The 13,871-nt window shown below is 50.5% G+C and overlaps 1 protein-coding gene across 1 annotated transcript in view; it reads left to right on the top strand.

The window, feature by feature from the left end:
* TAF4B (TATA-box binding protein associated factor 4b) overlaps positions 1-13,871 on the top strand; it is a gene marked incomplete at its 5' end in the record, with an annotated part of 319,056 nt that overhangs the window by 92,983 nt on the left and 212,202 nt on the right. The window contains one exon of the mRNA XM_082258681.1: positions 8,090-8,341. Coding sequence (XP_082114807.1) covers positions 8,090-8,341 — 252 coding nt within the window. The remainder of the gene's footprint in view (positions 1-8,089; positions 8,342-13,871) is intronic.

A 13,871-nucleotide genomic window follows, 5' to 3' on the forward strand; every position in this document is an offset into this window, starting at 1 on the left:
TGGGGTGTTCTTTGTTAAAGGATTAGCGTAATGGCAAACACGCAGTTACAATTCAAAAATAGTTTTTTTACTTTTTCAGTCTGTTTTCCTTTGATTATTTAAAAATACCAGCAGATATCCCTTACCATATACTACAAAAGGAAGGCCAAATCTGGATTCCGGAATTAAAGCAGTTGTGAACCCTGCTTTATTTTAATCTACAGATAAGACTATAATAAGGCTTATCTGTAGGTAAAATGAATATCTCCTAAACGGGACGGTCCGACATACCATGTTGTACCTTCAGAACTTCATGCCGAAACCAAGGGCTCCCGCACGGGCGTGATTTAATTGCCACTTTGGCCATTTAGAGCATGTGATCCTGAAAGAAAAGATGTGAGAAAATGACCGGGTGCTGCTGAAAGGGATTCGTTCTAAGGTGAGTAGTTCATAATGTGCTAGTATGCAATGTATACTGGAGCATTATGCCTTTGTCTTTTTTTTCCCAGCTCTTTATAACCAACTTAAGATTTATTTGGACCTTCGTCTTTGAAAGGTTAAAGTGATACTAAACACACACTGTTTAATTTACATTGTCTTTTCTATTTTTGTATGTGGATGATGACACTGTAATTATATTAATATAAAAAAATCTAAGTACATTTTTTCTAATGGATATATAGTTGTCACATGACCCAGCTCTTTCCCAGCCTGTTTGCAAGGAAACATAAGCAGGAGGAGCTTTAAGTTCTCTGCTGCTGGTCACATGTTCAAAATAACAATATTAGACCTTGGAATACAGAGGTAAAAATAAATAAATATTGATTGTTTTAAATTGGTTTGCAAATTTTATATTTGAAACTAAATCTTTATTATTTTGTGGAAATGACATGGTGTGGGCAGATTTCTGCCAGTCACCGGCTGTGTCACGCCCCTCCAGCCTGTGTCTTACAATAAGAGGGAGATGAAGCCTCCATTGATCTACATGTAATAACCCGCCTATATTGTGTTTAGTTGGTTATTGGGCATGGAGGAGGAAGGATGTAGTGGTCTGTCATTTACTGCTATGTATATGTCCGCATGTGTTACTCTATAGTCATGTGGGCTGCTCAGATTTGATGGGGAGGAAATGCCCAGCATAGAAACTCACTGAAAACTGAGCATGTGCAGAGTTGCCACCACAGCTGTAAAATCCCAAGCTGAATTGGGGACATGAACAGAAGGAAAGGTGGAGATAGAGAACAGCAGGATCAATTAGGTTTTTGCAGAATGCAGAAAACAAATCTCATAGTGACTGAGTATGAATAGCATGTAATACACCATTTATTGTGGATAAGTGACACTTTAAGCTACAATTTACCTGTGTGTTCCAATTGTAATACTTTGAGTTGATGACCTAAAGCAAGAGTGCTATAAACGTCAGAGGGAAGTCAAAACTCCTGATCGGCATACTAATTCTGGGTCCATAATTCTGAAAGCAAAGGCTTGAAGCTTTTGAATCAGCAATACAAACAAGTAGCTAGCTTTTCTTTTTGCCTTGACATGTAGTGCTCAGCATAAAGAAGTACTTTTGAAAAGTAAGATTGTAATCAATATCTCAAACACAAGAACAATTTCCAAATTCCTCCATCTGCCCACTTAGAGGAAACCGTTTTTCCCTTACGTCCTCCGACAGTCGCCGCCTCCTCTGTCATCACTGTTGGGTATTGTCTTCCCATCCGCAGGAATAGCTAGGCATATAGACTTAGTCCAAAGACAAAAGGCATTTGCATATACACACCCATGGGGGCTGTCCCATCTGGTCAATACCACCCCTGCATCACCACTCCCAACTCAGTTTTTAATCTGCCTAGCGTCAGGAATAGTCAGGCTTCCCTTGTGCTGGGGCTTCAGTCTCAGCCTTCCTAATCTTTTATTTGATTTACTTTGAAAATGTCAGTTTTTTTCTTTTACTTTACTAGCTGTTTATTTTGTCAGCTTCTAGTGTTAGTCTTCTCTTCGGATGAAGATGGATCATGCGGTGCTGGGATTCGGACTGGCAGCCCTGGTTCTCCAGAGCAAAAGGGTCAGATGGACCCCCAGCCCACCATCGAGCGTTCAGCTATGGTTCGCCCTGGCATTACGAACGACCCATCCCTGTTTGCTACAGGGATGCAGCTGTGAGGTGGCTACCTCACAGGACTCGTCTGCGGTGCTGCAGCGTCATGTCCCTGGCTCACGGCACTCCTTGTCAGATGAGGACAGAGGTTTTCCGTGCATGGAGGCTCCCCACGCCATCTGGTACAGGTAAGTACTTTTCTGTGTGGGGCCTCTGTTTGGGGTGGCAGTCTGTGTTGCTGTGTGTTCCCCGTGTCTGTGCCTGAGTGACTCCCTGTGCGATTCCTGCGGGGATCGCTTGTGCAGATCTGTATGTTGCCTGGGGGTCCCTGTCCCTGTGTCACCTTAGGTGCATTGTTGGGGGTGCAGACGTTTGTGCTTGTGTGGCGACCGCAGCGGTGCATTTTCGCGCGGTCCGCCATCTTTGCTATGGGCACACATGTATAGCTCCTCTGGGGCGATCCTGCATGTCATTTTGGCGCCATCTGCCGCCATTTTGTGGGCGGTGGGACGATCGGTCCGGCCGCATGTCGGCGGCCATTTTGGCGTAGCCTCCAATGCATCCCTATGGGGCAGCCATTTTCCCGGGGTCTGGCATATAGTCCAGCCCTCTCCAGCAGCACTTCCTTTCCATCAGCAGCAAGGACACTGGTAGCAACGCTCTGCGGGCTCTGCAGGTTATCACTCTCAATTTCCCTCTGTATATCTCTTCTGGCTCAGTTTCTTTTCTCCTTTGGGGGTCTTTCATTACTGTAGCAGTAGCGGTGGGCTGCGCACACCGCAGCGTTCTTAAAGGGGACAGTACACCGTTTTTTGCACTGTAGTTCTGATAACTTGAGCCATAGATTCTCAGGAAAGCAAGTTTCCTCCAGCTTTAGTGGGGGGCCCCAGTTCTCCTGTGGCTCCGCTGCGACCCGATCTGGCTGCTGTAGTAGCGACTTTGGTGGCAAATATGGAAATGCTGATGTCTGAACGGGGCTGCGAGAAAGTGGCCCAGGTTGTCTCTCTTCTGATTCAGATGGGGCTATGGCTTCTGCGAGCGTGCCCTTTTCAGGGTCCCGCTCATCCTTGGACCCCCCGGGTCTGAGGGGGAGGCTGAAATGGAGGGTGTTGATACATCCTCCCCAGGGTCACCTGAAGAACGGGCGACTATGGATGAGTTAATTGTTTCTGTTAAAGAAACTTTGCATTTAGAGGATGAGCCCTGTCCTCCGGGCGTTGTGTCCTCATTTGGGACGCACAGGACCCGCAAGTCTACGCAGGTTTTTCCCTGCCCAGCGGAATTCCATTACACTGTTAATGAAATGTGGCGCACGTTGAAACGTCCATTCCTGGTACCTAGTCTGTTTAAATTGCTTTATCCTTTTGCGCCGGCTACGGAATCACGATGGTGTGTGCCTCCACAGGTGGATCACATTGTGGCCGTATTGAACAAGGCTACCTTGGTTCCTACTGAGGATACCCCGGTTTTCCGGGATCCCACGGACCGGCGGTTGGAGTCTCTAGCCCGCCATTCCTATACGGTGGCGGGTTCGTTGCTCAGACCCGTTTTCGCGTCTGTTCTGGTGGCTCAGGCGATGGCTGATTGGACTAAGATGCTTAGGGGCAATCTCGTGTCTGATGATGTGCCGCCTGCCCGGCTGGAAATGGTGGATCAGATCCACCAAGGAGTCATATACTTGTGTGATGCAGCCTTAAATGAGGTCCCCTTGGTGGCTCACCTCTCTAGTGTCGCGGTACTTAACCGGCGACTGATATGGCTGAAGAGCTGGTCGGCCGACCAGTCCTCAAGGACAACTGTGGCTGATTTTCCCTATGCTGGCTCTCGCCTTTTTGGCGAGGCGTTGGACACCCTGGTAAAAGGCGTCACGGGGGGCAAGAGCACTATGCTGCCCCAGAACCCGAAGAACAAGTCTTTCCGAGGCAAGCGGGGTTCTGCGCCTAGATCCAATCAGGGGTCCTTTCGTGCCTTTCGGAACCAGTCCAAGGGCAAGCCCTTCAAGGCTCAGGGCAACCAGAAGAAGCCCTGGGCGGGTAAGCAGAAAGCCGGCAATGCCGGCTCGGCGGGACTATCCGCCTCTGCCTGAAGGGGCGCCCTCACCCGTTTCAGGGGTGGGGGGACGTTTGCGCGGTTTCCTCCAACCTTGGCTGCTCTGGATATCGGACAGGTGGGTTCAGGAAATCGTTCGATCAGGTTACAAGATCGAATTCCTTTCCCGGCCGGCGGACAGATTCTTTCCTTCCAATCTCCATCTGCTTCCGGGGCATCTGCAGGACTTGCATCAAGCGGTGCAGAGAGTGATTGTCCCGGTGCCTCATCGGGACAGGTTTCGGGGGATTTATACAAATCTGTTCACTGTGCCCAGGAAGGAGGGCAAAGTGTGTCCTATTCTGGACCTAAAAGCGCTGAACCGCTTCGTGCGTGCTCGGAAGTTTCGAATGGAGTCTCTCCGTTCGGTTGTGGCCTCCTTGAGTCCAGGGGAATTCCTGGCTTTGATAGATCTGAAGGAATGCCTACCTGCACATCTCCATTTTCGAGGGTCATTAGCGGTACCTTCGGTTTGCTATCGCAGAGGACCACTACCAGTTTGTGGCGTTGCCTTTCGGTCTCGCTTCGGCACCAAGGGTGTTTACCAAGGTGTTGGCGCCGATTCTGAGCCTGCTGCGGGCCCAGGGCATTGCGGTCCTGGTGTACCTGGACGATCTGCTTCTGAGATCGCGGGCCAGCCAGGGCCTTGTGCGCGATCTGTCCGTCACGGTACAGATGCTCCAGGAGTTCAGATGGACCATCAACGTTCAAAAATCTGCGTTGTCTCCATCGCTTCGCCTTCCCTATCTGGGAATGGTTCTGGACTCTGCTCAGGCAAAGGTGTTCTTGCCGGAGGACAAGCTCCGGACTTTGCTCGACGAACTCAGGTCCCTCAGGGACAATCCGTCCTCGTCACTCAGGGCCTGTATGCGAGGCCTGGGGTTGATGGTGTCGGCCTTCGAGGCGATTCCCTTTGCCCAGTTCCACACGCGGGCTCTCCAGACTGAGATTCTGGCCAGGTGGGACAGACTACCTCAGTCCTTGGATCTGGATGTCTCCTTGAGTCGCCAGACCAGATTGGCTCTTCTATGGTGGATCCAGTCCCCGTCGGTGGCGGAAGGCAAGTCCTTCCGTCCATTGGTGTGGACAGTGGTTACCACGGACGCCAGCCTGTCGGGCTGGGGTGGAGTCCTGGGCAACCTGTCTGCCCAGGGCACTTGGTCGGAGGAGGAGTCCTCTCTCCCGATAAATGTGCTGGAATTACGAGCGATAAAACTCTCTTCCAGTGGTCGGACCGTCTCCGGGGCCTGCCTGTTCGCGTACAGACGGACAATGCTACCGCGGTGGCTTACATCAACCACCAGGGGGGCACCAGAAGTGCTCGAGCGGCCCGGGAGGTGACCGACATTCTGTCTTGGGCCGAGACTCATGTCCCGGCGATCTCAGCAGTTCACATTCCGGGTGTGGAAAATTGGCGGGCCGACTATCTGAACCGCCAGACCCTGGACCAGGGGGAATGGTCCCTACACCCGGAGGTCTTTCAGATGCTGTGTGCGAGGTGGGGATCCCCAGACGTGGATATGTTCGCATCCCGGCTAAATCGAAAGGTGGGAAGGTTCGTGGCAAGAACGCGCGATCCGTTGGCAGACGCCTCGGATGTGTTAGTGGCCCCTTGGCATCAGTATCGTCTGATGTACGCCTTTCCTCCGATTCAGTTACTATCCCGGTTCCTTTGCAGATTGGTCTCGGAACTGCACATGGTGATTCTGGTGGCGCCGGACTGGCCTCGCCGGTCCTGGTACGCCGACGTTGTTCACCTGGCAGTGGCGCCTCCGTGGTGTCTGCCTCTGCGGGAAGATCTCTTGTCTCAAGGTCCGATCTTCCATCCTGCTTTACAGTCGCTGGCTTTAACGGCCTGGCTGTTGAGACCCGTGTCTTGAAGGACAAGGGTCTATACCCTGAGGTTATCCCTACCCTAATTAAGGCTAGGAAATCCTCCTCTGGTAAGATCTATTACCGTACCTGGAAAGCCTATTTCGCCTGGTGTGAGTCCAGGGGGTTCTCCCCTCGTTCTTACTCGGTGTCGAGAATCTTGGCTTTCCTCCAGTCTGGAGTGGATCAGCGCCTGGCGCTGGCCACGATAAAGGGCCAGGTGTCTGCACTGGCTGTCCTTTTCCAACGCCCTGTGGCGTCTCATTCCTTGGTGCGCACCTTCATTCAAGGTGTGCGACATTTGGCTCCTCCCAGGAAGGAGCCTTTACCTCCCATGGGACTTGAACTTGGTTCTGTCCATGTTACAGTGTGCTCCCTTTGAAAACATCAGGGAGATATCGTTGCCTCTGCTGTCAAAAAAGGTTGCCTTTCTGGTGGCGATCACTTCGGCTCGCAGAGTGTCGGAGCTGGCGGCGTTGTCTTGACCCTCCCCTTACTTGATAATTCACAAGGATAAGGTGGTTTTGCGACCACCCCCATCCTTCCTTCCCAAGGTGATCTCTGAATTCCACCTTAATGAGGACATTGTCCTGCCTTCGCTTTGTACGAAGCCTAAACATCCAAAGGAGATTGCCTTACATTCCTTGGATGTTGTCAGGGCGATCAGGGTTTACCTGTCGTCTACGGAATCCTTTCGGAAGACGGATTCCCTATTTGTCCTTCCTGAGGGATCTCGGAAGGGCATGGCTGCGCCTGCAGCGACTATTGCCAAATGGATCAGACAGACCATTGAGCAGGCTTACGCCTTGAAGGAACGGGTTCCGCCCTTCCCTGTTAAGGCGCGCTCTACCAGGTCTTTGAGTGCATCCTGGGCCTATTGGCATCGGGCTTCGGTGACCCAGGTGTGCAAGGCGGCGACTTGGTGGTCGGTGCACACCTTTTCCAAATTCTACAAAGTAGATGTTCTGGCATCAGCTGATGCTTCTTTTGGCCGCAAAGTTCTCAGTGCGGCAGTGCCATGATGGACCGTTGAATTTTTTTCTGGGTCCCTGGCTGTTGGCATTTGCTTTCCTGGGCTGTTGCTCCTGTTGAGCATTGTTTTTTCTGTTGCCCAGTTGGTTCTCTTATGGTGCATGTAAGATTCCTTTCTCTGATGTGGGTACTGCGTTGCCTTTTCTACGGTTGCGTCTCCCACCCCTCATGTCTTTACTGTTTTGGGACATCCCAACAGTGATGACTTAGAGGAGGCGGCGACTGTCGGAGGACGTAAGACAAAAATTCAGTTTTCTAACATCTTACCTGTAAAATTCCTTTCTCTGAGTCCTCCGACATTCGCCGCCCCCGCCCCTCTTTTGGGGTTATTACCTACTGCTATGCTACCAAACTGAGTTGGGAGTGGTGATGCAGGGGGGGTATTGACCAGATGGGACAGCCCCCATGGGTATGTATATGCTAATGCCTTTTTTGTCTTTGGACTAAGTCTATATGCCTAGCTATTCCTGCGGATGGGAAGACAATACCCAACAGTGATGACTTAGAGGAGGCAGCGACTGTCGGAGGACTCAGAGAAAGGAATTTTACAGGTACAGGTAAGATTTTACAAAAATTCAGTTTTTCTTTTTTTTTCCATTTAGCCTGTTGAATGGAAAAAAAAAAAAAAAAAAGTCAATTTTTTTAACTCGCTAAAAAGGTTTTGTGTATAAAGTGCATATATTCACATTTATCCCATGCATTTAATACTAATGTGAACCAAATTCAATAATGCATATGTAGGCAACTAGTGATTTCTATTACATTTATGCGCATCTTGGAAATGCAAATCTTGACTTAAAATTGCAAATTTCTACTTTAATTCACAGGTTTATGACTAATGTAGACAGAAGTCATTTTATTCTATGTTTTGGTTTGTGGGGCATGGGAAGATCAAACAGTCTATTCATGGCCCTGTTAGGAAAAAAATTCAGGGCCTTAATGTTGCTAGGTAAAAGCATTTGCCGTTTAACCAGCCGATTAGCATAGACAGAATGTTATGACAATTTGTTTTCTCTACAGAAAAGTTTACCCTCCTTGCGCCGGATGATGCCGAACTCCCAGGAGTTTATCCTACAATGTGGTCCACAGAACCCAACGCCCCCTGTCGCTACCACCAGCTCTCTCTCTTTTGTTAAGATTACACCAACAACATCTATGCAGACCTTAAAACCAGCTAGTACTACTATAATTAGCAATGCTAAAATCCCACAGGCTGTGGTAGCTGTGCCCCAGCCAATTAACAGCTTCAAAGCTGTGAACTTCAAGCAGTTGGTAAGATCATTTTTCAAAGTATGTGTGTTTTTTCCAATTTCACTTGTAGCATGCTTGTTCAGGGTCAGCAGCTCACCAAGTTGTGATGGTTAAGCATCATCTTTACAGGGTGCTAGCATTTTTTTGAAAAGGGTTGCAAATAGAAGCTTGGGTACTTTTTAGGACAGGTCACTCTTAATGCTTGAACATGTTTCTGATCTTTTTTTTTTTTGTAAGCCTGCAAGGAAACATCTGCCAAAACATGTTCATTTTGTTTTACTTACTTACCTCTGCATCCCCGTGGTTTAGTTTCACTGTAAGCTATTTCTCTTTTGTTGATTGACGGACACAGCTTCTGATATTCTTAACCATTGGTTATACTGCCCCTACAGGAGTATGACACTACGCAGAAAGTAATTCTGGCTACATCCATGGGCAGTCCCAGGGGGTATACTCCCTCTCTCTATCTGCTTAGTCAGGAGCAAGGACCTAGTTCCTTGCTGGGATCTTTGGTCCTGGCAATTTTTTCCTTTTTTAAATGGAACTTTTTCATTTGTTGTTCTTTATTTTGTTCCTGTGAGAATCTGCAATCAACTGCTGGACTGGGCCATGGACTTAATATTTTTTTTACAAAATCCACAGGCCTCAGCTCTGCACAAGGTCGACCGCGACATGGACTCACTGGATTGGGGCTGGCCTGCGAGTGAAATGTCTTGCGAGGGTGCATATGACCCGGCCTCGGCCTGGGTCGCAGCGTTCCTCCTGGCCAACAGACCCCCCCCCCCCCCATTCCGATGTCGAGGTGGTCTGTCCGGAACTGTGCCCACGCTGTTTCAATTGTATGGTAAGTAGCCTGTCCCCTGGAGGGTTTTGGGATGGACGTGGGCCCCTCCCTGGGACGGTGGGACCCCCCGGGTTCCCTTCCCCCCCCCCCCCCAAGCCCCTCTTAAACTTCGGTGGTCACTGTGGGTCTGCTGGCCCCCCTCCTCCCTGGGTGAGGTTATGAGCTGGCTTTTGCCACATGCTCTTAAGGGGGGCTTGTTGGGGTTGCTGCTGGCTGGGTTTTTTCCTGGTGCGCAATGCAAAGTTGAGCAGGGTTCGCCGCCACGCTGGGGTGACTATGGCAGGGATGTCCTCTGGGCTCCCTGCTGCAGTTGTTGGGCTGAGGGAGCAGATGGTTTTGCATCTGCAGGTCGGATCAGGCAAAAAATTTAGACCGCGGCTTTGCAGCCAACTGGGCAGGAGCGGCCCCAGTGAGGGTGACTGAAGCCACTACCCTCCATTTGGGCATCTTCCCTCCCCTCCCCTCCGCTGCCCATGTGGTTGGCTCCACTGGGGCTCACGCCCAAGCGGTTGGGCGTCCACAAAAATTTAGGCCGCGTCTTGCCATGCTGCCGAGTTGGGCGCCTCAGTGAGGTTTTAGCTGGAGCCCCTAATGACTGGGATCTGTGCACTTGCGGCTGGGCCTCCACAAAAAATGTAGGCCACGGCTTGCGGCCTACTGGGTCATGCGGCCGTCTTGGCACTTCCCTTGGAAGGCGTGGCGCTGTTGGCAGTTTGTTTGTTTTTTGATGGCAGCCATGCCAAAAGTAGCTGGCGACCAGGTGGTGCTGCCAGCGCATGGGGGTTTCTCTTGACATTGTTTTTACACTTATCTGTGGGTCCCCCGGTGGCTAATAACGAATACTCAGAAAGTGAGGATGATTCCTCCACGTCTGCAATCACGCACAAAAAGGCGCTGGTGGATCCGCTGAATGCATTTGTGTGTAAGCCTCTAAAGATGTGGGACACAGCTGCGACTGAGGTGGGCACAGGTTCCCTTTGGCACTCCCAAACCACCCAGAGCGGCAAAAGGTGTGCCCCTTTCTCCGCCTAATTTTGACAATTTTCGCAAAAGAGTGAATACGACTAAAGCGTTTCCTTGGGGCCCCTAAGCGGTTTGCTAGGCAATACCCCTATGAAGAGTCCCTTTTTTTCAAAAAGTGGATTGTTCCCACCAGTGGTGGACCCTCCGGTTTCCAGGATAAACAGAGCAACCATGATTCTGGTTGAAGAGTCTCAAGCCTTTAAGGACCCGGCTGACAAAAAAGGAAGAGGCTGTGGCCGGCAATATGTTCACCCTGGCTCGGCATTGTGGCCGGTGTTCACCAATGCCCTGGTGTCACAAACTTACTGAGTGAGCTAAGCTTCTACGCCGTGACCTGGAGGGAGTACAGCTCCCACCTGCCTTTTGTTGAGCTGGCGTACCAGCTGGTCCAGGGGCTGCAGTTTTATCTGTGCTGAATCTTTGGATGCGGCTTCCTTATTGGCTCGGCTCTGTTTCGGCAGTGATCCTTCGGTGTGTCCTTTGGCTAAAATGCTGGTCTGTGGACCAGACTTCTAAAAAAAAAAAAGCCCTGGCTGTTCTTCCTTTTCAAGGAGATCGTCTGTTTGGATGACATCATTCAGGGCGTCACAGGGGGTAAGAGTACTTTTTTTTTCCACGGGCTAAGGGCAAGAACCCTCATCGCAGATGTGGACCCTCCTTTTCGGCTCGTAAAAAGTTTTTTTTCATCCCACAGGATCGTCTGACAAGGGCCCGAAGCCTTTCGGGGTCTCCTGTAATGGATCCAAGCAAATTTGGTCTGGCAAGTCAAGGGCGGGCATTTCCACACCCGCAGACAAGGCTCCTTCAGCATGAAGGTGCGACCTCATCCGTATCTGGGGTGGGGGGACATCTTCGCTGGTTCCCGGACCCGTGGACTTCCTTGGTACCAGACAAGTGGGTCCACAAAGTCATACGATCCGGAAGATCGAGTTTCATGCTCGCCCTCCGAAAAGGTTCTTTCCTTCCAATGTGCGACTTTCCCCAGTCCGCTTACAGGCTCTCTTTGGGGCGGTGCAAGATCTCTTGCTTCAAGGGGTTATTGTCCCAGGTCCGATTGCGGAACCTTTTCAAGGGTTTTACCCAACCTGTTTACAGTCCCCAGGAAGGAGGGCAAGGTGCGTCCAATCCTAGACCTCAAGGCACTGAAGTGCTTTGTGCGGGAGCAGAAGTTCAGGATGGAGTCCATTCACACAGTGTTGGCTTCCCTGTATCGGGGGGGATTTTCTTTCCTCCCTAGACATCAAAGATGCCTACCTTCATATTTCAATATCTGTCAGTCACCAATGCTTCCCCTGCGTTACAGTGGGAGAAGAACCTCATCAGTTTGGGGCGTTACCATTTGATCTCGCCTCCGCTCCCCAGGTCTTCACTATAGTGTTGGCCCCGGTACTGGCCTTGTTACGCCAGCAAGGGAATGCGGTCCAGGGCAATTTATACCATCTTCTCTGCATACAGAGTCTTCTGCTGCGCTGGCAGAAAACCTGGAGATCACCATACGAACTCTGAAGGCGTTCGGATGGATTCTGAATCTTCGGAAGTCAGCCTTGGTCCCTTCTACGAACTTAGACTATCTCGGGTTGACTCTGGACTCAGCTTTAGCGGGAGTATTTCTTCCTCTGGCCAAACCTCAGACACTGCAGGTTGCAGTTCGTTTCCTGCTGACCAGCAGATGGTTATCCTTCCGGATTTGTATGCGGGTGCTGGGCCTGATGGTGTCAACCTTTTTGAGGCAGTCCAATTTGTGCAGTTCCAAACGAGGTCCCTGCAATGGGAGATTCTCATCACATGGGACAATAATCTGCAGTCTCTGGACAACCAAATCCAGCTGAGCCAGGGTACAACAGAGTCCCTGATTTGGTGGCTTCATTCTCCGGTGTGGCAAAATCCTTCCTAACTTTTGTATTGGACAGTGGTCACCACGGATGCCAGCCTGTCCGGGTGAGGAGGCGTCCTCGGCAGAAGTTCTGCTCAGGAGGTCTGGAGCCTGGATAAATCCAGACTACTGATCAATGTCCTGAGTTACGAGCGACCAGGCTGTGCCTGGAATGTTGGATGGATCGTCTACAAGGCTGTCCAGTATGCATTCAATCGGACAATGCCATGGCCGTGGCTTACGTCAATCCCCAAGAGGGCACAAGAAGTGTCCTAGCAGCTCTGGAGGTAGCTGGCATTCCCTGGTGGGCAGACCTTTCCTTCCAACCCTCTCCGCCGTTCACTTCCCCGGAGTGGAACATTGGCAGGCGGATTACCTTAGTTGGCAGGCGTTAGACCAGGGTGAATGGTCTCTTCATCCAAGTGTTTTATCAGTTGTTCCTCCGGTGGGGCACCCCCTGAGGTGGATCTGTTTGCATCTCCGCTCAACAGAAAGGTACATAGATTCTTAGTTCGGTTACAGGATCATTTTGGCAGACGCCACAGATGCGCTGGTGGCTCTGTGTGGTCAGTATTGGCTGATTTACGCCTTCCCTTCTCTCAAGCTTCTGCCAAGACTTCTACAGGATTGTGGCAGAAGGGATTCTGGTTATTTTAGTGGCCCCGGACTGGCCTCGCTAGTCCTGGTATGGTGACCTGGTGTGGTTGGTTGCCGACATTTCCTTGGAGGCTTCCCCTCAGGGAGGATCTATTGTCCCATGGACCAATCTTCCAGCCTGCTTTACAGTCGCTGGTTTTGACGGCTTGGCTATTGAAAGTCAGGTGCTGAAGGATAGGAGATTGTCTGAATCAGTGATTCCTACGATGTTACAAGCTAAGAAATTTACTTCTTGGAAGATCTAACATAGTACGTGGAAGATGTACATTGTGTGGTGTGAATCCCTTGGGGTTCCTCCTCGCTTTTTCGGTGGCTCGCATCTTGACCTTTCTTCAACAGGGGGGTTGAACAGAAGTTGGCCTTGAGTACTATCAAGGGCCAGGTGTCGGCCTTGGCGGTCTTCTTCCAATGACCCTTGGCTACAGCTCTGGTGCGTATCTCTCTTCAGGGTATTTGGCACTTGGTCCCTCCAGTGTGGTCTCCTTTGCTGCCTTGGAACCTCAATTTGGTACTTTTTTGGTTTTCCAACAGTCTCTCTTTGAGAATCTTAGGGAGTTTCTCCTGCCTATGCTGTCCCAGAAGGTGGCCTTTTTGATGGCTATAACCTCTGCCCACAGGGTGTCAGACCTGGCGGCATTATCCTGTCGTTCACCTTATCTGGTGATTCACAAAGATATGGTTGTTCTTCGCCCCTATCATTCGTTCCTTCCCAAGTTGGTCTCTGATAAACATCCAAAGGAAATTGTCTTGCATGCCTTGGATGTGGTCCGGGCAATTTGGGTATACCTGGCAGCAAAGGAGTCCTTTAGGAAGTCTGACTCGCTATTTTTGCTTACAGATGGGTCTCGAAAAAGGACTGTCCACTTCTGCAACCATTTCTAGATGGATCAGAGAGACTGTGACTATGGTCTATTCCATCAGGGGTCAGGTTCCTCCTTTTCCCTGTCGAGGCGCATTCTACTAGGGCGCGTAGTGCCTCCTGGGCCTTCTGTCATCCGGCGTCAGTGACGCAGGCTTGCCAGGCGGCCTCCTGGCTGTCGGTGCACTTTTTTTTTTTTTTTTTACAAAGTCTTATAAAGTGGATGTGTTGGCATCTGCAGATGCTTCCTTTTGGCTGCAAGGTTTTGCAGGCTGCTTCTTTTTAAGAGGACCTA

Source organism: Pelophylax lessonae, assembly GCF_965119305.1.
Source record: "Pelophylax lessonae genome assembly, chromosome: 5".
Classification (NCBI taxonomy): domain Eukaryota; kingdom Metazoa; phylum Chordata; class Amphibia; order Anura; family Ranidae; genus Pelophylax; species Pelophylax lessonae.